At 39.5% G+C, this 27,488-nt stretch overlaps 1 protein-coding gene across 1 annotated transcript; it reads left to right on the top strand.

Moving 5' to 3' along the window:
* The first annotated feature begins 2,884 nt into the window (after positions 1-2,884).
* Positions 2,885-24,537, top strand: LOC136693964 (protein diaphanous homolog 1). Its single transcript, XM_066667262.1, has 11 exons — positions 2,885-2,923; positions 7,568-7,660; positions 8,206-8,300; positions 8,399-8,500; positions 8,799-9,038; positions 9,150-9,279; positions 9,512-9,637; positions 10,876-11,039; positions 11,943-12,081; positions 15,788-15,877; positions 21,633-24,537. Exons 3-11 carry the CDS (start codon positions 8,244-8,246, stop codon positions 21,818-21,820), a joined length of 1,236 nt encoding a protein of 411 aa, XP_066523359.1. The 5' UTR covers positions 2,885-2,923; positions 7,568-7,660; positions 8,206-8,243; the 3' UTR covers positions 21,821-24,537.
* The last annotated feature ends 2,951 nt before the right edge of the window (positions 24,538-27,488 follow it).

The raw sequence follows: 27,488 nt of genomic DNA, 5'->3' as shown, positions 1-27,488 counted from the left end.
ATTCAGGCTGCATGGTTATTGTGCGTCACTGTTATAGACCTTCATGGCCAGAAGCGCAAAGAGAGGGCACTGCTGCCCTCCGAGTCCTTCGCTTTTCATTCACTTTCATAGCTAACTCAAACTCTCTCTCCCTGTCTATCTCTTTCTGTCACTTTGTCTCACACTTGCTGTCTTGCTCATGCTTTTATTCACATGTTCCCTCTGATTCATACCTTTTCCAAATTTCACGTAGTCAGACACCAGTTCACACAGATGCATGTTAATTAAATGCATATACCTGCACTGACCCTGATGTCTGTATCTCTCCCTTTACTTTTCATTGAGCATCAATGGGTGCAGTTCAGCAGTTTGCTCAGTAGGTGGCAGTCTGTCCCTGCAAATGAATTTTTATTCTTCCTATGTCTTGCCAAGGTTAAATATGCCATGATGCCATAAAGAGGGAGTTTTATATATGTGAGATCTGAAGTGCTGTCAGTGTGGTGTATAAGTACATTTATTAATATGCACTGCAATATTTCGTTGACTCTTAATCCCCTGTATACAGGGAGCACGTATAAACAGAACACGGGTGAGAATTTGAGTGTGTTTAAGCCTGCATTTGTGAATAAAATAAGTAATCTTCATTCTCAGACCACAAGGCTGTAATTCTACAAGGCATTTCATGGATTTTTTTTTATGACAAAATCTACCATCAGCTCCTCTCTTCATCCTCCTCACCTGAGCATAGTTTTCATTTGATCCCAGCTCATAAACCCCTGGCTAATTTCTCTCCTGTTGATCCAGCCTTTATATCAGAGCTTATAGATAAATCCAATGCTTGTACCCGTCTCCTCGATGCTGCTCCAACCCCACTTCTTAAAAAATGTTCTGCCATTTTATCCAGCCCCATTTCCCATCTCATTAATATGTATCTTGCCTCGGGTCATGTCCCCATAGGCCTTAAAACATCTGCCATCACACCCATTCTCAAAAAACCTGTTCTGAACACAGCCAACCTTGATCATTTACCACCTATTTCTAACCTCCCATTTTAACTAAGCTGTTAGAAAGGGTGGTGGCCATTCAGTTACAGTCATTCCTGATGGGCAATAATCTTTTTGAGCCTTTTCAGTTTGGCTGAGACAGCTCTTCTGTGGGTTTTAAATGATACCCTACTCACTACTGACTCTGATGCGCTCAGTATTCTTAAATTTGAATGCAGCATTTGGCACTATTAATCACAGCATGCTCCTCTCCTGTCTCTCAGCTATTGGTATAACTGATGCAGCTTTCCAGGTTCATGTCCTACCTTACCAATAGATCTAATTTTGTTGTTCAAGGTGTTCCCCAAGGTTCAGTCCTACGCCCTGTACTATTCATAATCTACATGCTGCCACTTGGTGAGATCATCCACAGCCATGGTCTTAATTACCTTAGTTTAGACTACTGTAATCCTCTCTTCACTGGCCTTCCTTCTAAGACCATACACTCTCTTCAGTGTGTTCAGAACTCTGCTGCTAGTGTTCTCTCTTATTCACAAAAAGCAGCTCATATCACCCCTGTTCTTCATCAGCTCCACTGGCTCCCCGTCTCGCTCCGGATTCAGTATAAAGTTCTCCAGCTCATATACAAAGCTCTGCACGGTCTGGTGCCAGCCTGCCTTTTTTTTTTTCCTCCCCCCTCTTTGTGTAAAACGACCTTGGGTATTAGAAAGGCACTATATAAATGTAACATTATTATTATTATTATACCTTCATGCACAGCGGAAATCCTTTATGAATCTTCATGAATGCATTGGAAAGCACAGAGGCACACTACAAAAAGATTGATAACATTGATTATATAAATACAACAGTGCAAACACTTCATATTACTTTCAATAATATGAGTGCATTCTTTACAGGTGTCACTTTCTATTAAACTATTAGTAAACAATCGTAAAACATATTTACAGCAGCCCGATATTTGCGAACAAGCAGTGTGCTTAACAATGAAATAGTATATATTTAAAAACCCCAGATACATACTAAATAAAAGCAGTCGCAAATAAAGATTCAGATGAAAGTTATAGGGAAATTATTGTATTAATCCCACTCTGAGAATTCTTTTTTTTAATAGTCTTTTGAATGATTTAAACTCTTTTCTGTGTATTATAGGGTAAAGGCACTGTGTTTGTTTTTTAAGGCTCTTATCCGAGCAGAAGATGTTTATTAGTTATTGTTTTATATGCTAAACCTTACACATTTCTTAATAAACTTATTCCTGCTGCAATTACAGCTCTCATACACCAGGGGTGCGCAGTTGAGCAGTGTTAAGGCCCCTCCCCTAACCCATCCCCCTGAGTTTACTCCTCCCATTTCCTGGCCAGGATCCTCCCACACTTCTAGTCTTTCTCACACCACACCCTGCCATCTGGCCCTGAGTCATCCCCCCTTTACCCCTCCTGCACACATCCCTCCATTTTCTCTCCTTCCTTTCAGGACAAAAACAGAATGAAGAGGCCCTTTCAGCCCCAAGGTTACCCCTGGCAACCTGAGCTCTGGAAACTCCCCAACACACACACACAAACACACAGAGAGAAAGAGAGAGAGGGCAGAAGTGTGGACACTGGGGCATTTAAAATTTAAAGGGACTGGTGTCTCCCCTTCACCTGCCAAATGGAGACAAAGACTGCTACCAACTCTGCATCTGTTTCTTTCTTTCTTTCTTTTTGTCGTCTCAAACCCCTGCTCCAAACTCCCCCACACACTGTTACATTCTTTCTGTTCTTAGAGGACAGTTTATCTGTGTGTACATATTATTAAATTAAAGTTTGGAGAACAGCGTGTTCAGCGGATAGAGCTCACCCCCTCCGCACTCCCTCACTCTGGATAGCACAAACATTCTTCTAGTTTAAACAGTGGAAACTGCTCAGCTTTTGCCAGACTTTCCTCCTTACAGCATGGTAGGTTTATAGTATTTGCGTAGTTTGTTCATTTTTGAAGTATCCTGTTACTTCAGAGTGACTTGTGTACGTGTTTTAATTGAGAAACAAACTAATTAAAAATGATTGACTGTTTAAAATAATCTGTGGGGAGACTGTTGTTTGTTGGCTGCGGTCGGGTCTTATTTGGAGCCTCAAGTTGTAAGTACAAAAGTTTGCTAAGTTGTGTTTTTAAAGTTATTTGAAAGTTCAGGTTGCAGCGTTTTTTCTGACCACTGGAGGCGCCAGTACTCCATCAAACTCTTTCATGTGTGTGTGAACAATGGGAGCTGTCATCTGAAAGCTTTTAGAGTAAAAATAACCCCAGCCCGCACTGGCTCTAATGAGAGAGGCCGAGAGAGCGGAATGAAAAGCTCGTCTTTGTGAGAGTCTTTCAGAGTGAAGCTGTGCACAGCCTGCTGATCAGAGAAAGTCCACTCCAGTCTGCTTTGTAGACTGCAGTCCTCTCTCTCTCTCTCTCTCTCTCTCGCTCTTTCTCTCTACTCCCCTTTCTCCCCCAGTGTGTGACCTGTCATACTCTTACCATGAAACACTTGCCTTATATGGATGAAAGGAAGAGATAGATGTGTGTGTGTGTAAGACAGAGAGGTGTTGGATTTAGATTATTAGCAAGTTTCAGGAGAAGAGGATAAATTTGGTTTAATATTATTATTTTTTCTTTTGTGCTCCGTCAGATCTCAGTCTATTTTTGTACGTTTATTAAAAGTGTAAGTGAAATATATAACTTTTTTAGATCTTCAAACATGTCAAAGTGTGAAATATTAACTTGTATAAGGTCTAAAATTCCTTATTTCTAAGAAAACATTTATTTGTTTTGTTTGTCTATGTTTTCTGTCTGTTCACTTCATATTAAATGTCAACAATCTGCAGTAAATTCAGACTTTTTTCTTTCCTTTAAAAGACTTTGGTAGTGGTAAAGAGCAGAACAGAACAGAGGGGTGAAGCTCTAAACTGTGATGTAGAGGGACAGCTGGGCATTTGTTGGTATGTGTTGGTGTGTGTGGTAACTGCACACACTCCATCCTCTGGTCACCCCTGGCAGGAGCCAGCTGTTGTTGGGGGAAGGGGTAAAAAGGGGTAAATTCCATATGCATGAAAAAACAGAGGTAACAGGAGTCATAAAACACTTTGTGTGTGTGTGTGTGTGTTTGGGGGGAGATGTAGGTACTTGTGCTAATGTAAAACAGCTGTGGAAACTCGTCTGCAGTAGTCATTTTAGCCACTAGAGGTGCTATAGGATCGTAAATGGGAGAGGAATTCTCTGTTAAAATGGGTATGTGTAAATGTAAGAGAGACAGCTGGGTGCAGCCATTTTGAACACGGATTTCATTTCATGAATCACATGGCAGTCTGAGCCACTTGCTGATCCAGAACTTGTGTGTTTTCAGATGAGACTGTGGAGTGGCATATAATCACAGTGTAGTCTGAGTAATTGATACCTCTATGGCTGTGTAGGACACACACATGCATTACAGTGCAAAAGTCACCCACCTCCTCTTTAGGTATTTAATTTCCTGTCTAAACTTCAAGTAACTTTTTCAAAGTATGTGTTTTAAACCTTTAAATCTTTGCTTGGGTGTGTGTTTCTCAAAGTCTGATTATCCTTTCAGACCCGTAATGTTGACTCACCTCTGGGGGTGGAAGCATAGACTGAAATAAGAATAAGAGCCAGTATGTCTGGAATGTTTTATAGCGTAGATAGATAAATAAATAAATAAATAAATGTGTACACATTTTATTTAATGGAAGCCCTGCGCTTCTTATTACAGAGCACACATTCCTTTTTTAATGTGTAAAGTGACAGATTCAGCCTTATATAGTTCTGTTGTGGCAGCGATGATAACTTTCCTGCTTGTCACTGAACTGTGGGTGGGTGGATGTGTGGGAGGGAGGTAGAGAAAGAAAGGATTTCCTGTAAGTCTTTCCTGTTGTCTGATGGAATATGTACCTTGGTGCCTTTCACACAATAGTGTTTATGGTTTATCCATCATATATAACCTTTTAAGAGAGAGAGAGTTAGCAGAGCCATAAATGCAGTGCATCTGGGTGTAAAGCGAAGGCCAGTCTCATAAAGCCTAGTGTGGGATTTAATTGCTCCTCCCTGACCGTGTGTTGTGGTGTCAGTGGCTGAGTGTCCAGTCTCTCAGCCTACAGTCCTGTGAGACTTATGCTGAAACCTTAGCTAGGAGTTCAGAGGAGTTCTGTGTAAATTAGGGCAGCGTGTACTGTGGGCAGTATGGTTTTGGAGTTAGAGATGGAGCTCCTTTACTTAAAGCTGCAGACTCCAGGACATCAAATGCTAGAATAAAGGTCGAAGGAGTCATTTAAAATAATTCAAAAGTGGGGGGAAAAGACAAAACAGGAATAAAGTGGAAAGAAAGGGCAGGAGAAAGAATTTCTGAAAAGTGAAGAGAAAGTAAGAAGGCGATAGAAATAACTTGGTGATTGGTGATGGAAAAACTCAGAGTAAAGAAAGAATACAGGCCTGAGGAGAGAGAAGGAGAGGAAAGCTTGTGCAAGTAGGTGAGGAAGTGAGTGCCAAGGAAAACAAAAGCAGCTCAGTTCAGCGAACAGAGTCAGACACCATCCACTGAAAACTCATTACAGAGAGAGATGGACAGAGCGAGTGAAGAAAGACGGGTCAGGGGTTCATTAGAGTGAGGCAGAGGAAGAAAAGTCTCACAGAAAAAAATGTGTAGCCGCAGGGGCTTGGGTAATATTTTAGTTTTTACATCTTTTATTTTTGTTACAAAGAAGTCTGCGCTCGAGTCTTGGATGAATTCTTGCAGCGTGAACTTTGTAAACTTTAAAATAATGCCTCCTGCAACCAAACAGTGTGTAGTATTCTATAAATATACATTTAGGTATAGCAGCCACATTTTCACAACATTAAAGCATGCGGCAACTGGCCAACATACATTTGAGTAGTTACTAAGTACACTAAAGTACACTAACCACTATATACAAGACATTCATGCACAATTAAACTGTTTCTGCTGTTTTTAATGTAATATAAAACCACACTATGGACTGTGCACAAGTTCTGGCATATGTTTATTTATGTATACGTCCGTTCAAAAGTGATTGTCTGTTAAAATTGTTATAAAAATGGCAGGTTTCAGAGTGTATCCTGTGGAGGTTTTAACTTATTTTCACTTGAAAAATGTGTAAATTGGAGTGTTCTGACTTTTCCCAACTGCTCTGCACTATTTAGTGAGCAGAGCCATTTGAGACGGATCCTGTGTGTATGTGCCTGTAATGTAATGAAATGCAGAACTACTCCTGTCTCTCTGAGTGCTTCCATATGCTGTGTAATCCAATATTCCTCATAACACACTGGAGCTGAGGGGAAAGCAGAGATTGAGAAAGAAAAGCGTACAAGGAAAAAAGAAAGAAAGCCAGACTTGTGTGTGTTTGTGTGTGTGTGTGTGTGTGATGGGGGGAGTATTGGAGAGCGGGAAATGAGAGAAGCAGAAGAAAGAAAAAGTTGAAAATGGGAGACAGGCCCAGTTTCCCTGACAGAGAGAGGGGTGAAGGAGAGTAAAATAAAGATGAGCAGATGGCAGAGGAACAAGGGGATCAGTGAATAGAGAGAGAGAGAGAGAGAGTGTGAGTGGGACAAAGAAGAGGGGGTAAAACAGCAAGGGGCATTATACACTTCAGCAGAGGCCATGTGGCCTGTGTGTTGGGGGAATGAGAGTTCTGTATTTGTTACAGTGTAAATGTGCTCTGTGGATTGAAATAGTAAATAAACACATGACATTTATTATTCATCATTTATGGGATTGATCCATTACGTTTGTATTCCCATCGCTGTGTAACTTGTTGCTCATTATTATATCAGAGCTACAAATAGCCTGCAACCAAAGGAAGTGACTGGATGCTTATCACTAATAATGTAAACACACTTACAGCAGAAGTCTGAAAATGGTTCTTAACCTAAGGCGACTCTACAAACACACCGCCTACGTTAGCATTCTTCTGGTGGGCAGAGTGTGTATTGTGGTTTGTGCGTGGTACTTTGTTTTCTCCTGATCAGGGTTTTTTTTGTATCCGTTTCCTTCGCACGTCCCTTCTGTGGTCAGCACCCTGACCTTGCATCGAGGACTGTTATTCAGCTCCTGCCTCATGTGACATGAAGAACCTTGATGCTCTGATTTGGCCTTTTGTTTAGTTTTTTGTTTCCTTTTTTCTGTCTCATCCATTTCTGATCCCCTGACTACAACATTGTGTGCGCACACACTTACAAACACATACTTGCATCTATCACATATTCAGCTTGTGGCAGCTTGGAGTGAGAAAAGTGGCTGAAGATCATTTTCATCTGTCTCTGTCCATCCACATCTTTCTCTCTGCCTCCATTTATCTGTCCATTTCTATATCTTTCTCCTTTTGTCTTCTGTTGATTTTTCCACCTCTCCCCATCTGCTTCAGTCCCCTCTGTCTGTCTTAATGTATTTATTCATCTGTTTCCTTTTCTTCTTTCTTTTTTTGCACCTTTGAAATGCAAAGTGAGGCAGGAAGTACATGTATTGAATTGTACTTATGATTTTCCTCTCTCTCTCTCTCTCTCTCTCTCTCTCTCTCTCTCTTTTCACTCTCTAGCAAAGAAAGAGCAGGATGGAGCGGAAGAGAAAGCTCCAAAGAAGAAAGCAAAGGAGCTGAAAGTTCTTGACTCCAAATCCTCTCAGAACCTCTGTGAGTATAGACTTAGTTTTTTTTTTGTTTGTTTTTATCTATAATGTTTAATAAGGGGGCAGCACGGTGGCGCAGCAGGTAGTGTCGCAGTCACACAGCTTCAGGGACCTGGAGGTTGTGGGTTCGAGTCCCGCTCCGGGTGACTGTCTGTGAAGAGTTTGTTGTATTCTCCCTGTGTCTGCGTGGGTTTCCTCCGGGTGCTCCGGTTTCCTCCCACAGTCCAAAAACACACGTTGGTAGGTGGATTGGCGACTCAAGTGTCTGTAGGTGTGAATGTGTGTGTGTGTGTGTGTGTTGCCCTGTGAAGGACTGGCGCCCCCTCCAGGGTGTATTCCCGCCTTGCGCCCAATGATTCCAGGTAAGCTCTGGACCCACCGCGACCCTGAACTGGATAAGCGCTTACAGATAATGAATGAATGAATGTTTAATAATATGTATTAGATGACTGCAGTTAAACTATGTTGTGTAATTTACACCACTTGAAAATTCTCCAAGTATTCCAAATAATTTTTTCCTGTTACTGTTTCTATCCTTTTATGTTGCAGCTATCTTCCTGGGATCAAACAGGCTGCCATATGAGGAGATGAAAAATGTCATTTTGGAGGTTAACGAGAAGGTGCTCACAGAAAACATGGTGCAGGTGTGTGTTAGCTACATTGCCTGTAGTTTTCACATGTAATAGGCTTTTTTTTTTTTTTTATCTATAGTGACTTGTTTTTGCATGTGTGTTTATTTCAGAGTTTGCTGAAGTTGTTACCTGAGGAAGAGCAGATGAGTGTGTTATCAGAAATGAAAGACGAGTATGACGACCTTGCAGAATCTGAACAGTTTGGAGTAGTGGTAAATATACAGAGAAATCACAAGCATCTGTGACATTAATGAAGATTATTAAATATAGTTAATAATTGATAAATGGTAATTGCACATATTTGCAGCAATTGTAAATATCACCACTGACCTTGTATCTACAAAGAAGAGATTTTAATGTAAATTAATGTTAGATGGTCTTATTCAGGGTATGTTTTGACTGTATTTGGATAGGCATTTTTAACTTGTGTATAAGTTGGTGATACAAAGAGCTTTGTTTTGACACAGCAATAATATACAATTATACTGAAAACATACTTTTCTTTTGTAGATCAGTTCAGTGAAGAAACTGAAGCCGAGGCTGACTGCCATACTTTTCCGGCTGCAGTTTGAGGAGCAGGTGAATAATGTGAAGCCGGACATTGTGGCAGTGACGGCAGCGTGTGAAGAGCTGACCCAAAGCGAGAGCTTTGCCCATTTGCTGCAGATCATTTTGCTCGTTGGCAACTACATGAATGCTGGTTCACGTAATGCCAAGGCCTTTGGCTTCAGCATCAGCTACTTGTGCAAGGTATTTCTCTCTCACGTCATATGTGTGTGTGGAAATAAACTGATGTTTATGTTATTTAACATTTTCTCTGTTTTTATCTCTCCATCTCCATCTTGCTCTCTCCCATTGTAGCTGAGGGACACCAAGTCTGCAGATCAGAAGCAGACATTACTGCACTTCTTGGCGGATTTGTGTCAGGAAAAGTATACTGATGTCATGCACTTTCCTGATGAGCTCATCCATCTTGAGAAAGCCAGCAGAGGTGCTTTCTGCTTTGTATTCATATACTTTTAATATTTGATCTCAGAGAGCTCTGATACTACACACCGCCTTCATGAGAAAACCTTGTGTCTCCAAAACCAATCAGCTATAGGATAAATAATGTCATTCTTAGTTTTAGTTTTGAACCAATGATCATTTACATCCAAAAAAAAACACTTTAATCTTTAAGAATTCTTTGGTACTAAAGATTTCTCCCTCTCTTCCTCCCACAGTGTCAGCTGAAACACTCCAAAAAAATCTGGATCAGATGGGAAAGCAGATAAAGAGTCTGGAAAAGGACATTGAAACTTTCCCGCCGCCTCAAAATGAAAAGGACAAGTTCATTGAGAAAATGACCATATCCTTCACAGCACAGAAACTGCTTTAGGATTAGCATTTAATTATTTATATGTGAGTTGATAATTAGATGTTACTTCAAATCAGAGTACCATCATTATATCATGCCTAGTTTTGGTTTTATAGTGAGATATTTCTTGCACTATAAAGCATTTTGGAGCATTGCCATAGTTTTATTACTAGCAATTCTGTTTTGTTAGTGCACAAAACCACACTAAAATTATTTTAATAGGCCTCCAAAATATATATATATATATATATATATATATATATATATATATATATATATACAGTGGAACCTCTACCTACAACTTGATCCGTTCCGTGACCCGGTTCGTAAGTGGAAAAGTTTCTCAAGTCAATTTTCCCCATTTAAAATAATGGAAAAGCAATTAATGCGTTCCAGCCCCCACCCCGAAAGTCACCCTTTTTGAACTGATATGTTTACAACACACTCAAATTAGTAAAAAAAAAAATACATGTAGCATTACTAGAAATAAAAAAGAAATACGGTGTTAACAGTAATAAACGACTGGCTGGAGGAGTAACACAGGCACTGGCTGTATGACGGGAGGTGGGGGTGGGTGGAATAACGGAGAGTAGGCGGGTGAATGTGGGGAGACGAAGCGTAGATACGGCTTAACTTAGCATGAATTTCGATGTCTGCTATTTACACTAATGCTAAATTGCTAAAGCTACAATTTGCTAATCTTAAAAGCTCACTCAAGTCTTGACGCTGGGAGACTCGCCTATTGGGGTCAGTGGCCATTTCCAGCCACCGGCTCGGGTTCGTTTCTAGATTCGTGGTTCGTTGGTGGAGGCAAAAAAATATTCAAATGCCAGGTTCATATCTTGGAAAGTTCATTAGTAGAGGTTCCACTGTATATGTAAAATATTGTAACAGTGTTAATGTAGATTTATATGGTGTGACCCGAACACTAAAATATATTTTAATTTATTTTAAGTATTAAGTATAGTTAGAAAAATGGGTAATTAAAAGATCAATAGCATATTATTATCACCATTATACTGCAAAATGATCTGCTGTCTGAAATATGCCTTAAATCTGCTTGTTGAATTGAGATACATCAGGATACGTCCTGCAGTAGCATAATGGAAAAAATACTTTGCAGAAACTCACACTTTGTTGTTGTGCTGGATTGTCTGTTTCTTTGGTGTTTTAAGCGGGCACAGAAACAGTTTAGAGCTCTTGTGGTGTTCTTTAACTGATGTCAGCACAGCTTTGTGGCGATTGCTCGAGAGCAGTTTGAGAAGCTTGAGCTGATGCATAACAACATGCAGAAGCAGTACGAGGACCTGGGAAAATTTTTTGTTTTTGATCCTAAAAAAATAAGCCCTGAGGAATTATTCGGCGACCTGAACAACTTCAGGAACATGTTCCAGGTAAGGTGAAAGGTCAAACACCACCTCGGCATAAGCCTGTTCCGAGATGATCCTAAATATCATATATGAATTATTTCTGCTTAAAATAGTGTCTCTAAATGTAGCTGATTTTTAAATTGACCGTGTTTGGACATTGTATCTGAAGCTTGTGGTGTAATGGGCGAGGAGGCACCGCGGTGTCCATAACTGATGGAGTGCCCTTGGTTATAATATAGATGTTTTATTGTGACTCTTATGTAAATACTAAAATCATTTTTTCAAGTTGCTAAACCTCTGTCTCATGTCATAAATCTTTATTAATCCATTAGTTTTTTCCACAACAAGGACAGTAATTCCCTGTCAATAACTGAAATTTTATTATGTACTATTTACTTGTATTACTTGTATTTAATTACATATCCTGATCACCCAGCCCTATGCTGAAAATGTTGCCTGTTTGTCTTATTTATTCTTTTTAAAATCCTTGATTCAGTTCCAGGAAATCAATCCTTTAGATGCCGTTTTGTAAGCTGTCAGGGAGATAAAACAAACTACACACACACACCCTTCAAAGATACGGTTACAGAATCTAACGCACCTGTGTACACAGGTTGACCTCCAGCTGCAGGGTGTGTGAGAGTAAAATAGAGCAGCAGGTGGTTAGGCCATTATGTCTCCAGTGTTTGTTTAATGTATTACACACAGACACTGGCATTTATCCACATTGACCAGCACTTACTCACTTTTACTCACACTTTAAAACCTACACACAAACATGGATAAACATCATTATAACAAATAATATACTTCATTAATTTCTGTACTGAAGGCAGATGTATAAGTTAATGTAAACCGGCCTATCTGCATCTAAAGTAAGCCTTTGCAGGTTGTCTGGTTTAGTGTCTATGTACATGTGTGTTACAGCAAGCAGTGACTGAGAATCAGAAACGGAAGGAATCTGAGGAGAAGATGCGCAAGGCCAAACTGGCAAAAGAGAAAGCTGAGAAGGAGAAGGAGGAGAGACAGAAGAAAATGAACGCTGGGCAGATCAACATCAATGATGGTACGTTTTTATGTAGACAAAAAAGTACAGCAGAAGCACCCCATTTGAGAGTGTGTTTAACAGGAGCTCACAGCTGAATCACCAAAGCATACAGCTCCTACACATTTGTCTCCAAAATCACAGTGAGGTATGGAAATGATAAAGAGAAAACATTAATCTATTTACAGTGATGATTGTTGCTGTTTGGCTCTATTCTAATAGTCGTTTTATTCTGAAAAAAATGTTTAAAATGCCACTTAATTCCTCAGGTTCATGACACTTTGGTTCAGTAGATTATACGTAACGCCACGTCCTTATATTACATAAAAACAGAGAGAGAGAGAAGCAGATGTTAAAAGTAGACCTGGGGAAAGACTGGGGAAGCTGTTTATACTAAAATCTGGCTATGAATGTGAATCTGCTTTTTGCTTTTAATGGGCAATTAAAGGAGAGGATTGTGAAAGAAAGAGAAAATCTCTTTATCAGACACAAACATGCCACACAACGAGCTGTTAATGTTCTTGCTGTTTAATAGGCTATACACTAAGCCCAAAAGGTTTTAACTACATTAAAACTAAATATTTTATACATAAACAGGCATGCATTCTCTCTCTCTCTCTCTGTATGTCTGTCTATCTATCTGTCTCTCTCTTTCTCTCTGTCTGTCTCTCTCTCTCTCTCTCTGTCTGTCTCTCCGTCTGTCTCTCTCTCTGTCTGTCTCTCCGTCTGTCTCTCTCTCTCTCTCTCTCTGTCTCTGACCTACTTTTAGGTTTAGGACCTCTCTTCCTCTCTCTTGGATGCAGTTTGTCTCTAAGGACTTAATTCCACACTTAGTTCCGTTTCAGTTCTTTGGCTGAGCTGTGTGTGATTCTACAGAGAAGTGTCACACACTGCTGTGCACTTTAATGTAACCACATTCAGCAGTTATGCTACAGTTTCTCATGTATGTTCCAGTTATCCTAGAGTTCCTGCATGGGATAAATATGTAAATATATTGGAGGCTTATTAATGCAAGAAGACACACCCTACACACATCTGCCAAGCTTACGTTAATACAGGTATTTACTGTGTGCTTTATAGGGTGTGTGTGTTTGTCTTGTCCAACAGATTTGTTTAATTCTCTAACAGACACAAGCAGTGCTAGAAGAGGATAATTACAAAGGAAAGATATTAGTGTTTAATCTCTGCTTTCTCTGTTTTTCTCCATTTTGCAACCTCTCGTACTGTAATTCTCTCACATGTGCGCGCACACACACACACACACACACACACACACACACACAAAGGGTTCACTGCCCTCTGAGGGTCATCGGACGTTTGGAATGCTTGGCCTTGTACATATGGGGGCTGGGGGTGGGGGGGAGCAGACAGGGAAACAGACAAAAACGTTCAGTGTAACGCTATGAGCCTGGGAATGCAGTGCAAAATTGCTCTGCAATGTTTAACTTTTTATCAGTTGTTAGAATTTAACTACAGTCCCTCTTCTGTTTTTGGGTTCTAGTCCCACTGTGAGATCTCTCAGACCTGTATTGTTCTCTACTCCACTGAACATGGAAAATACAATTGTTGGAATGTATTACTGAGAAAAAGACTTAACTAGGTCTAGTGTCTCTCATTAGAAATAGTCTGGGAGTTATGCCCCATGGGTTTAATATTTAGTAAACGAGAGTGGACAGGGAGACCGTTGAGATGCAGTGAGAAGCCCTGTTTGTGAAATTCAGCTTCTTATCTTTGCTGTGGCTTCAGTTACTTCTCAACCTGGCCATTAGGTGTCAGTATAGGTTGATAAAAGGCAGACTGCATCTGCTTCCAAGAGGATGTGTGTTAGTGAGGGGGTGGGGTGACAGCATCCCACATGGAACAGGGACAGATGTCCTAATGGGATTAAGCTGTTTTTTTTCCCTCGCAGGAACCCACACAAACACACAATTCTCCATTTGACTCTTTCTGTGCATAAACTGAGCACCTCATACTTGGTCAGTGACATAAGAGTCATACATTTAATGTACTCATAATCAAAATACATCAGGATATATTTCCCCCATACAATCAGCAGTAAATTGAATGTAAGTGTGAACAAAAATAAGTTGAGATATTTGAATATTGTTTGTTGAACTGTTTTATTGGCAAAATTAACTTTCTGGTTTTCCACAGTAGGAAATATGGCTCCTGAATAATAATTCTGAACAAACTGAATAGAGAAGTTAAACCAGTGTTTAAACTGATGACCTGCCATTAAGGGGTGCCAGAGCTTCACAAATAGATCTATGTGGCTGTATTCACTAAAGTGGCCATTAGGGGAGCTGCAAACTCACAGATGTAGACCACAACTATAGTTTAAGTGAAGTCCCAAAGACAGCATTCCCTAATTATATTATATAGCTTAGCAGAGCTTAGCAGCATGTGGCTTAGGAGTGTGGCTTCAGGAGTGATTAAGACATTCCTTGCTACTTAGAAGAGTGTCAAACAGCATGGATATCACTGCTTACTGTTACTGGACATAGTATAAACTAATACTATTATTATAATTAGTCCCATTACTGTTGTAAAATATGTCTTTTATAATAATCGAATAATACACACTAGTCTGAACAATTATAATTTTTTAATACATGTCTAATAAATTATGTATTAATGATATTTAACATAACACACATTATAAAAGCAACTCAGTTATATTTGTATTTATAAATACCTTATAAACCTAATAGCACACACAAATAATCTGCTGTTATAGTGAAGTGACTCTAATGCAAATGTGTTTGTGTAATACAAAAAAAACTGTATTATTTGTTCATTGTGTAGTGTTTGCTGTTCGGCCTATAGACCTCCAGACTGTGTATGTATTTATAGACATTGGGTCAGTGTGTCACACTTTTATGAAAATTCTTTTATGACACCAACAAGCTCTCACACACACACTGCTATAGGGTCTATTCCTATATTTATATTTTGCTTTTGTTTTTTTAAATGAACAATGTCTTCTTTGTTCATCAGAAATATGTGCATATTGGTCTACATGCTACATTTAGCTGATTAATTTTTAAGTCTGACATGGCAGAAATAAAGATGACCTATATTTGTTTCCCTGCAGTTTTTATGAGAAGCCTCTTAGTGGCGTATGTGGACTGTCCACAGCTCGGTGTGTGCAGTGTCTTTTGTGAATGGATTCCCTTTTACATGCTGTGACAGCTCAGACATAGAGCCATCTGGCATCGGCTTTACAGAGATTATTGAGTGTGTGTGTGTGTGTGTGTGTGTGTGTGTGTGTGTGAGAGAGAGAGAGAGACAAAGAGTGAGTTTGTATATATTTTCCGTACGTGTTTCTGTTTTTCTGGGGGATGTTGGGATGTTATTATAAATCCATAGGTGAAGGGAGGTGTGAGAGACAAACATCTGGCCTCAGGCCATTTCCACCCGTCATACTCATAAGGCTCACAAATGGCACAATGCATGTCTCCATTACTACTTCTGGTCATACAATCGACTCATTTCCTATCTTTATCAGTCCTTCATGTTTGTGTACATGCACAATTATAGAACTGGGTCAGTGCCCAATTGGGTTAATGTAGCTACATGTCACTCTGTCCATGAAACTGGTGTGTGTGTGTGTGTGTGTGTCAGACAGAGAGAGAGAGAGACCCTGCCTGAATTGTACCACACACGTGCACCACACTCACAAATGTTTATGTACCATGTTAATAGATTGATTTCTTCTGTTTATTAGATGGAGATGAGACTGGAATCATGGATGGCCTGTTGGAAGCACTGCAATCTGGAGCTGCTTTCAGGAGGAAGAGAGGACCACGGCAAGCAGGTATGTGTAATTTGTTTCAGTGTCTTTTCTTTTAGTTACAATTTGAAGTGTTCACTTTTACTCCATTGCATTTCAGAGTAATACTTTTCATTCCACTTCCTGCTACATGAATCTGTTTTATGAAGAAAGAGGAAAAACAGGACAGTGATGTACATTTATAGAGTTACTATCTCTATACCCCGCCTGTTAAACACTTAGTCCAGTTGTCCAATAAATGCTTAATCATCATAGCCTCTATTTTTATCGCTTTAGCACCTGTAAGCTACATTAAGGACTCAGTGTTTTTTTATTTAGCTTTCAATGCAGTCCTTTTTCTTAACATTTGTTTTAGTCTGGCACTACAAGGTCTTAACAGACTTTTATTTTTAAAGTATAATATAATTATAAAAACTAAACTAACCCTGTGTACGATTATTTGAGTACGATGTAAACAAAAACTCCTCGCTTAAACTATTAATATAACATTTACTCAAGTAAAAAGTGTGAGATTTTGACACCTGTATTAATTTAATGACTTGTATTTGCTCACATATGCACACTTGTATATTATCCCCTGTCGTCTTTGCCCTCTGCCCATTGCTCAGTAGCTCTGTGAAACGGAAATGGTGTTTGTAAAGATTTTGTCAAGGTCAGTCTCGTTTTCACCAGTGCTGGGCGCAACAGGAGTTGTGGGTTGTTGTGAAGATGTCTGGTGTGGGGATAAAAGCTCATTAGCACTTCAGTTTGAGAGGCTTCCTTCCCCCTCTGTTCACTCTTCCCTTCACTCAGATCCTTTAAAAGAACAGTTTTGGGTCTTTAAACTTCATTAATGTCTTTTCAGACATATGTCAGATGATACCTTGAGAGAGGAAAACTTGATTAAAATAGTTTTTTAGTTTGTGTTTGTGTGTACAGTTTGGATAACATTCTTTCAACAGGTAGATAGTTCTGTGCATATCATAGACTCTATTAAAGGATATTACATAGAAGGCAATCAAGAAACTGTTAATATCCGATGAACATAATCAATTATTAATTAAAGAGGAAGCCAAAGATAAAAATAAACAATTATTGAAGTATAGCTTTGTAACACAGATGCAGATGCATTAGCATCTATTAAATATCCACATACGCAGTGTTTGAATGTGTAACTGAGAGGGGAGAAGCTGGCTTATATAGCCATATGTGTAAATGAACTGATATTAATATAATTAGGCCACAATTATAGACTTACAGGCATGTCGTCTGTACAGATAAGCTTACAGTTTAAAGGGTGTGTGTGTGTGTGAGAGAGAGAGACTACATATTTCACTAAATTAATCCAGATGTGCATCAGTGCCACTCTCTCGCTCTGTTTTCTCACACTTTTTTTTTTTTTTTTTTTGTGATCAATCTTGAATTCTTTCCCCTCCTGGTGCCTCTTTCACTGGGGTGGCTGTTCATTCGGGGACCTGTGCTTTCATACAGTTATAGCAAGGCCAGTATTAATCAGAGAGGATAAAGGAGAAATGTGCAAGGCTTAAGAGTTGTGTGAACCCTGACACTCTGTTACTTCTCTAAAGCTGTCGCTCTGTGCTTCTCATTTGCTGACCAGACTCTGAAGAGAAAGGAGTGCACCTAAATGTAGTTGTGCATCTTCTGTCTGAGTGTGAGAGCGTTTGTGAGAGGGAGACAGCTTTCTCTGTTGCAGAAGTGAGTCATAGTTAGCCTCTTATTTTTAGCCTTTCTGAGGAGGTGAGTGTGAGATCTCCTGCTCCCATGCAGAACACAACTCATGCTAACATATGCTCAGACTTAGTACATCACACACACACACACACACACACACACTCACCCTAAACTTCAGCACTTGGATTAAAATAACCTGAAAAATAAACATAATTTTTCTCATAAGTTCATTTTAGTACATCTTAGACATTCCAAATGTACCCCACCCTACACCAACATGTAGACACTCTTACACACATTCTCACACCCTCTCACACACAGAACGCTAGCCACACCCACAAAGAGGATGATGAATTCCCTACTTTACCACATGGTCCATTTACACTGGGCCACATTGGTGCAGACACACACACACACACTTGTGGCTGACACACTAGATGTGATTTGAATAGAAGCAGACTGCAGGCATGTGGCGAGGAGTCAGCAGAAGACCTTTCACCTCTCACCCCCGATCCTGTGTAATGACTGCTCAACCAATCAGAAGAGAGGCTCAGAGATCCCGAGCAGCTGCTGAGCTAGTGACACCGACCCAAACACTAAATGATTTGTATGAACCTCCATACACACAATCAGTCTCGCTCACTTTCTCTCTCTCTCTCTCTCTCGCTCTCTAGACAGCAACTGGTGTTTAAGGCAGCTTTCGACTCCGTGATAATCACCAAAATACTGCTGCCACAGACTAAAAGCTGTGTGCGTTCGAGCCCACGTGCACATTTGGGTGCTTGACTGCACTCACTCTTACTTTTAATATATACAAACATCTGCTGGGTCATGACCTGACACACAAAGCCCCTGACACACTCCTACCACCAGTGACCAAACACACACTTTACATCACAAAAGAACTTTACAAACATGCACACACACAACCAAAAGGCTAATAGTGATGCTCTATCACAAAAGGATAAATAAATCAGCCAAGTTAGCCACTTCACAAAAAATACCAACACACCAATTGCCAGAGAGCCAGACGCAATGCCTGCGCAAAAGAGGACAAGTACAGACCAAACCAGAGAAGACACACACACACACTATCTATTTATCTCGCACCAAATGAGTGCAGCTAAAATATCCTACTTTACCTTTACTTTAACTACTACCAAAGACCACATCCACCAAACCGCCTGGGCCCCATCTCCTGCTAAACACAATATTAGGATGTTCTTATAATAATAATAATAAAAGATGCCAGCACACATACGTTTACAGGCACGGAGAGAGTCAGTCATCTCTTCTGCTTCCTCTTGGTGGTGCTGGTTACCTCAAATATGAATACTGGCAAATATCCGCCATTAGTTTAGGAATAAGAGTTATTTATTATAGGAATAATGAGGTTTTGGGAATAACAGGCTATAGGGTTTCAATTAGATTTAATCAAAGTAGAGAGTAAAACACTATTTCAGTGCTGGAGACGCTTAACACAGTACAATCCTTATCACAGTGTGTTCATTTAGATTAGAGCAATACTAGAATGTCCCTGTCCAGCAAATAAACCAAATTAGCTGCTTAATGTCCCTGGGCACCGGAGATGGCTGCCTGATGCTCTGGGTGTGTGTTCACAGCCCCTAGTGCACTAGTGTGTGTGTGTGTGTGTGTGTGTGTGTGTTCACTGCCACAGATGGGTTAAATGTGGAAGGCGCTTTTCTTTGTAGGTTGTACAATGACACATAATGGCACATTTAATTTAATGTGGTGGATAGTGTTTTCCTTTATGCAGCAGAGCCAGGATTCACAGTGTGCCACCTCGCTTTTAGAAATTAGATTTTTATATATCTTTAGATATGTCTCCTTTTAGTTTCTAAACACACAATAGTTCTATCAGACAGTATTGTTTGAGAGCAGCAGAAGAGTGTGAGAGAGCGAAAGTTCAGCCAAGTGCTACAGACGTCTTTCTACTTGGTTATTATACTTTTTTTTTTTTTTTTTTTTTTTTTTTTTTTTTGAAAGCACTTCAGAGTTCTCTTTCAATGTGAGACATTTATGTAAGTTGTGATTAGTTGAGTGTGTCAGTAGGGTAAGTATGTGCTCACATTTCACCCTCCTGCAGGCAAGAGGATGAAAGAAAAAGAACACAGAGGGCAGAGATAAAAGAAAGAAAATGGGATTGCTAATTAAAAATAACAGCTGGCCCTTATCTCAGTCCCACACACACAGGAAGTTACTGGATGTTGGTTCTTACAAGAGATACAGACAATGTAGGAATAAGTTATTTTAGAACATCCAAGTAGAGAACTTAGAGTTCTGATTTCATGGAGCTCACACTTGCTGGACACCATACCTTGTGCTTAAATTAGTAGTCGTAGTCGTTACTGGAGGCCAAGAAACTCTGTGGGTTATGAAACATTTACCCAGCTTTTACACAATCTTTACTGCAAGTTAATTCAGTGTCCTTCTCAGATTAAGTAAACAATGTCCATAATAAGATGCAGTATAGAGAATGTTATGCTAGACTTTTGCAGGTGGCGCAACAAGATGATTTAATACATGTCCAATACATGTCCCATGTCCCATATTTGTCACTTTATTTTGTGTTGTGTGTTAAATACAGTAGTTAAAATAAGATCCACTGGAGTCTGTAAGCAATCAATGTGTGTGTCAAGAGCGAATGGGCTTGAAAATATTCTTATCTACAAAAGGGGCGCAATGAAGAAGCAAAACAAAACACCAATGCACTCACTCAGACTCCCACATACTCTAACTGATATTTGCCCTTTCAACAGACTCTGTGCTGTCCTTGTCCCAGCTCATATTGGACACCTGCTCGGTAACGTCACTGTCTGTGTGTGCATGCTGTAGTAGTCTGTACACTTGCAGTCTTTGTGATATCAGTGGCAGTTTTGGGTGTGTTCCTGTGTGTACCAGCCGTTGACTTCTATCTCTGATTTGCTTTGCATGAGTTTGTTTTGTGACTGTTTTGCATGCACACTGGCTGAAATATCATGTAGTAGAATATAGCATATATGGTTATATATGATGTAGTTAGGTAAGTTACACGTTAGATTAGATATGTGTTAAATATACACATTAGAGAACAGCAGTTCCTTTGACATAAGTGTGACTGGGCTGAATTTAGACGGTGGGTAAAATCCAGTCATCTGTCTAAACACCATCAGATTCTCCACATCCATGAACTCAGTTGTTTTAGATATGCATTAGATATGTAGAGCAGTTTAATCTGTGTGACAACCACTGTGTGCAATTTTTGCAGAGACTCTGCAGACATTTGAAGGCTCCAGCTGTGCGTATTGCCTAGAATAATGGGAGGAAAAACAAATAAAGTAAAAATCATGAAGGCACTTTAATTACACAGCAGTAACTACGGGCAAAACATGTCTCATTCTCTCACAGGCAAGACATTCCCTCCCTCTATTGCTCACTGGTTATGTTTCATAATCAGTGCATTTGTGTGGTTTTACTGCTTTATGGTTCTCAGTAGGTGCCTTGTATCTGAATGTTCACTACAATAGTGAGATATTGATGAGTTGCTGTGAATTCAGGAGATTTCAGTGTGCCCCTCCGGGTGTGTTCTTAACCCTTCATTACCAACAGGTCCTCTGTCATGCCACAACTACGTTAGGTATTTCCCTTTGATGGAGAGAGAGTAAGTTTGAAGTATGTTGTTATTAATGCTTTTGTGGGAAGGACGGCCTTGGTTCCCTTTTCCTGTCACTCAGTATGATGCTGCTGTATAAGCCGTCATTGAAAAGGCACATGCTAGACCGTGAGAAACCAGCAGGTGGAAACCCACAGCATGAAGTGTGGGGAAATATTCTCTGTATTCCATTTGTGACCAAACAGTTCAAGTCACATTTGTGTGTACACGGTTTTAAACAGTTCTTCGTGTAGATTTGATCAAGGTAAAGGCTTTGTTAAAGAACTGTAATAAAATAATGTGGTCCAGCATTTAGACATCTGTTAAATTGATAGATATTTTGCAGATTACAGACTGAGTATTTATTCTTTTTCTATTTCTTTTTGTTTTACTCTGTTTCTTTTATTCTCTCTCTCTCTCTCTCTCTCTCTCTCTCTCTCTCTCTCTCTCTCTCAGCCATGCGGAGAGGATCTAGCCATCCAGTAACAAACATTCTAGCCAAAGAGCTGCTGCAAGAAAACAGCTCACCCAGTTCTGGAGGTAAAAAGACTCGGATGGACAGTGAAACCAAAAAGGCGGAGCCAGCAAAAGACACAGGTTCACTGGAGGACCTCTTAGAAGATATCCCCACCCGGTCAAACTAAGGGCTTTATTTACTGACCCTGCTCTTTTCTGCTGAGGAGGTGAGACAGACACAAAGTGCTTGGGGACCAAATGTGATCTACACCCTTAGATACAACCTTGTTGGCCAATTTCACTGTGGAGGGAGGGGCCTTGTAGGCCCCACCCCTCATTGAAGTTTATGAAGTGATGCCACCACATCTGTGCTCATCTGCTGCCATTCTATCGTCATAATTGTTATCCCTTAGTTATTTTTCTTTACTTCCTCATTATCTAAAGTAATAAACAACCCAAAGGTGTTTTTTTAAGACCTTCTCAATGCATGTTATGTATCATGTGAAGGTAACATTCCTGAAACATTCCTGGACTTGGGCCTAAAGATTTCTTTGTTGCTTTTTTTTTTATGCCATTGATTTTTTTTCCCCACTCACAGGGCTTCAACTTTAATATTTTTAGAGCCTATTGTACTTACTATGCAGAACATACTGTATGCAAATTGTTTTAAACAGATTTATGGTTTGAGTAAATTTACATTAGCACCAGCAAAAATAAACAGTGCCAAATATGTATCCATGTTATAACTCACTGTCCAATGGAACTGTGCCTTAGATGGAAGAGTTAACCACTCACTGGCGTCCTCTTTGACGGCTCAGTTTCCCTTCACTTGGGTGTGGGAGTGTGTATTGTGTGTTACTGGGTTAATGAAGGTCTGGTACCCCATCACGACATTTTTGTCCGCTTATGTTCTGCTATTTCTGACGTGTTTTATTTCGGTCCAATAGACGCTCTTGTTGCAGATCTCATAGCTACTTTTAGACCGGTCTGTCATTAAGTCACCACAGTGATGGAGCCTGAGTTTGCGTGAGCGCATGCGTGCATTTACTCTCCACCCTCTGTAATTATTGCACTGCCTCAACTCTTATAAATGTTGCATCTCTTAAACTGTGTGGGTGTGTGCACGTGTATGCTTCCGTCCACGTGTGTGTATCTGTTTGAGAGAAGCATATGTACACTGTAATCTTTCATCTGAGTTTAACACATACTTGATTACTGCTTCAGCAGAGGTTTCAGCCCCCACATGTCCGTCTGTCTCTCTCCGTCTGCCCTGTCCACCACTGAGAGTAACTTCGGCATTGCTTTTACAAGATCAGCGTTGTCTCCTGTTGTAGGAAACTGTAAAACCACCTGTCACAACTGCCAACTGTTAAGGGGAATTCCAACATTATTTTTTTTAAATCTCATTGTCTGTCATGCTGGTTTCCCCACTCTCTGCCAAAGCAGGGCACGCACTGTAATTAGACCTGATGCTGAAGATTTAATCTCATTATTGCTGTTTGTGATTGATCTCAGTTCAGCCTCACTGCTGTTTAACAGGTTTTCAGGAAGAAATCCTGGTGCAGGGTCACTTTAGCCAACATTAGTTTCTTGTGGTTTTTAAGGTGATTTGTGGCTATGGGAAGTGGACCAACACTTAACCGAATTAGTAAGCACTGAACGGCTGAAAACACTGGACATGTCTAGAGCACAGTTAGCCTGTTTTAACTTTAGAAATAGCTTGGCTTTGAAGCTGTACTCGTTAAGCCACGCCAAACCTTGATTTAATTGTCATCGATATACTGAGAAGAAGACTTCCATAAAAGGGATAGCAATCTGTGGATGTCTCTGACGTGTAAGAGCAGTTGTAGTAGTTATGCCTTTACTACGTTGCTAGGAGAGCACTTTGTAATTGTATTGTAGAACATTGATCCCAATATCTTCACATTGTTCAACCTTGCTGTGTAAATCACCCTGGCTCTCACAAGCTTCCTCTTCGCTTTATCTCATCTCATCATTAAAAAAATGTTCTTCTTACTTCCAGCTCCACTATCAGCAGTAATCAACAGGATCTGCAGTGTTAAGACCATTCTGATTTGTTCGGAAATGTCTTTGCTGGTGAGATGCAGGGTGATTTTTGTTGAAGAGGCTGGGATTGGTCAAATATGAGAGAGTTTGGTGAGGACTGTCGACATTTGCGTGTGAACGCCTCAGACCTTTTACCGAACATCTGAACATTCCAGATTTGTTACATGCGTGAGAGCGATGTAGACCTGTGTACACGCTGTGTGGGAGATGACATCACTGGAGAAAGGAGCACAAACAGCTTGTTACCATTTTTAAGAAGAACCTTTCTTTTGTTTGATTGTGTGTTTTTTCTATATAAATTTTTATTGATGATTATTTTATTGAGTATTGTAATGAACCAACTTTTGGTAATGTGTGTATATTGATATATCTTTAGAGAAATCGATGCTTCCATTTAAATCCCAAAAAGACTTGCCATTAAAAAGATCTTCAGTAACATCTCATCTGATGATTTTGACTTTGTGTGTTTGTGTAAATGACTGTGTAACTGTGGATTTGTGTTTTTACTGCATTTGACCTGTTTTGATCTTAAATTATGTTCAGTATGTGCTGGTTTCCTTAGGTAGGTAAGGTAATCCAGTTTAAATGCTCTTGAGCTGCTTTTAATACTGCTGCTAAACATATCCCACAATGCAGCATAACATTACACTGTCTTGTTTGCTTAATGTTATTTCAAAGGGCAACTGTTTTATTTACAGGCGTCAAATAGCAGTTCAGTCCACTGAAGACCAATAAAATAACATTCATTCATTCATTCATTGTCTGTAACTGATTATCTACATCGCTGTGAGTTGTCATGAGCCTCAAATATTCACAATCTTAAAAATCACGTTTGTCAGTTTTAGGGGTGGGCGATATTGCCATAAAATAATATCACAATATTTCAGGGTGTGTTGGAGATAGTATTTTTGGTGATATGAATAAAACACTGTAAAACAACCGATGGTTTATTGTACGCCAGTTATTTTGTAAACAAAACCACCCCCATATGACTGAAGTCTCTCCCCTTTTTTAGGAGAAAATTCCTCCATCGTACTTCATCGTGTCTAAATCACTCATGTAAAGAACGTAGGCCGTATCATTGGTAACTTCATGATGTCGTTAAGTAAACGTTTTTTTTTTTTTCCCCTTAAACCCATTTATCCCATGCAGTGATGCTTAAAAGTTAGTTTAAAAGCAGTGTTTTGTTCGAATATCATTTCCATAGCTTGTGTCAATGGTAGAGGAGCACAAGTTTTAAAAAATAAAAAAATTAATAAAACATATAAATATATATATATAAACAATGTGTATAGTTGGTCTTCTGGTTTTTTATTTGACTGAAAAATGTTGCTCTGATTTGGAATTTCCTCTGGCGTAATCCCAGGAGTCTCTGTTTTTAAGAACTTCAGACTGTTATAACACAAACTTATGGGCTGCAATAACAGTTGCTCGGGCTATTGGTTGTTAGAAAAAGAAAAAGGCAGATTAGACAGCTGCATATTTCTCTCTCTCTCTGACATACTCTGTCTCTCATTTTCCATTTTGTCCTGCCAACGTTCCACAACTCAAACTGAGTTAAAGCACATCCTGTTGCAAAGATTGAAAGCCTCCACTGACACACCATCTTCCCTCTATCCTCATCTTTTTCTTTGTCCTTTATCATTTCTATATATTTTTTATTTAATGTATTTTTTTCTGACTGTAATAATTCTATCTGTCTTTAAAGCATGTGAACGTTTTACAAAGACTAGACCTGGACAACATCCGTTTAATCAACATGAGCTGAGGATTTTCTCCACTCGTGAAGTAAATCTGTGGGGACGCAGACCTATACTGTGGCTGATACTCTGCTGGTCTTGGGACAGTGAGAGGAATTATATGTTCGAGTGCTGCATTACCATGGAGATTGTTCCACTAAGAATAAAATGAGTCTCGTTCTCATGGTGAGGTTATTGTGACCAGAGCAACATGTGCTAAACATCCATCACTATAACAGCGACCAGACACCAGTGTGTTTGTGGATGGTTACATTTATCTAGAGCTCACATAGTTTTTAGTGTGGCTCATGCTGAATTTGAAGCATAATTGACAGGTTGAAATGTTTATGGTTGTCCCTCTTCAGGGAAAGGCTTTCCGTTTGGCTTGTGGTCGACATGACTAATTTCTTTTTGAACATTTATGTAATTACTAGGTGTAGTATATGATATAAAAATTGTGCAAAATGCGCCTTTACTGTTCACTGTTTGGATATTATAAACAGTTAAGAACAAAATATTCTTTAATTTTTTATATTTAAAGTGAGAGAAATATTACAAACCATTTCCAGAAATGTAGGGATGCTGTAAAAAAAAATGCAATAAAATCTAAAATAGCACCTGAACATATGTTTAACAAATAAAAGGACACAAATATATATAAATATATATAATTTTTTTACTGTAATTGTTTATGCTGAACATAATTCTATTTGTTACATTTAGAAACGAATGCCTGCAAAACACTCAGAACAACTTGGACAGATGTCCTACACTGTCACATTACCTTTTCTTTTATTTGTACTTTTTAATCATTTGGGAATTGAAGATATCAATTGTTGCAGTTTTGCAACTAGAATTTTTGCTGTAATCATGACCTGAGCTGATCAAAAGTCTGTGGTCGCCATTGTCAATTTCTCTTCTTCACGACACTCCATACATTTTCAATAAGAAACAGATCTGGCTGCAGATCCAATTGCAGACTGTAGCTCCTACGGAACGAGGCACATTCATTCATTCATTTTTTGTAACTGCTTCATTCTATTTGGGATTGTGCAGTGTCTGGATCATGCCTAGAATCATTGGGTGTAACTCAGGAACACACCCTGGATGGGGCACCAGTCCATCAAAGGACTCCACACACTCACACATTCACTCACACATCTGGACACTAAGGTTTAGCCAATCCTACCCACATGTGTGGTCAGACAGGGAGTGGAATCCTGAGCATCCAAAGGAAACCCTCACAGACAGTGATCTAAGTGGGAGTTGAGCTCACAGCAAAGAATGACAGAATGTGTCAGGTATGTATCCAATACAGAAATACAACCCTGCACATCAATCATTCCTTCACATACCTGCAGATCACCCATGCTGTCACAGATGTTGGTTTTTGCTCTTTTTGTTGGTAACAGTCCATCTTTGCCACATAGAATCAGACGTCTGTTTTTCCCCAAAACGAGCTGAAACGTGGACTCTTCAGACCACAGGGCGTTTCCACAGTCATTCAGTCCCTTCAGATAAAGTGCTGATGACCTGTTTTCTTGTAAACAAACAGGTGCTCAGGTAGACATTACTGTTTTTCATCAAACACATGGTAAGTAATTTGCCATAATTGGAAACTGCATCAATGTGGTACTCATTTTGTTTCTACAACAGTCTAATTTTAATAGTCAATCAAATTTTGATCAAACAGCAGTCTGTCTCCTGCCTTTCAAATGATGTTAAAATATATGTTGTCGTTTATGTGCAATACTATTATTAATGATATAACATGTTTTGGAAACGGATGTACTCACTCTACTTCTATGCTGTGTATCTTAATGGAATGTCCACATACGGAGTTTCAGTTTCATGTTGGAGGTCGTCCAGTATTATATTCTGTTGTATAACTTACTTTAGTCAGTATACACTTATTAGCATCTTCACACAGTAAGATCAGTTTTAGTTTGTGTATTTTCCATCCTCTCTGTTATAAATCCCGTGACAGCGTGTTTCTATATTTTATGAGCCCAGGTGTTTGGTGCTTCCCTCCTCCTCTTCCTCAGACACT

This window comes from Hoplias malabaricus, chromosome 4, assembly GCF_029633855.1.
Source record: "Hoplias malabaricus isolate fHopMal1 chromosome 4, fHopMal1.hap1, whole genome shotgun sequence".
Classification (NCBI taxonomy): domain Eukaryota; kingdom Metazoa; phylum Chordata; class Actinopteri; order Characiformes; family Erythrinidae; genus Hoplias; species Hoplias malabaricus.
This window is presented reverse-complemented; position numbering and strand designations above follow the sequence as displayed.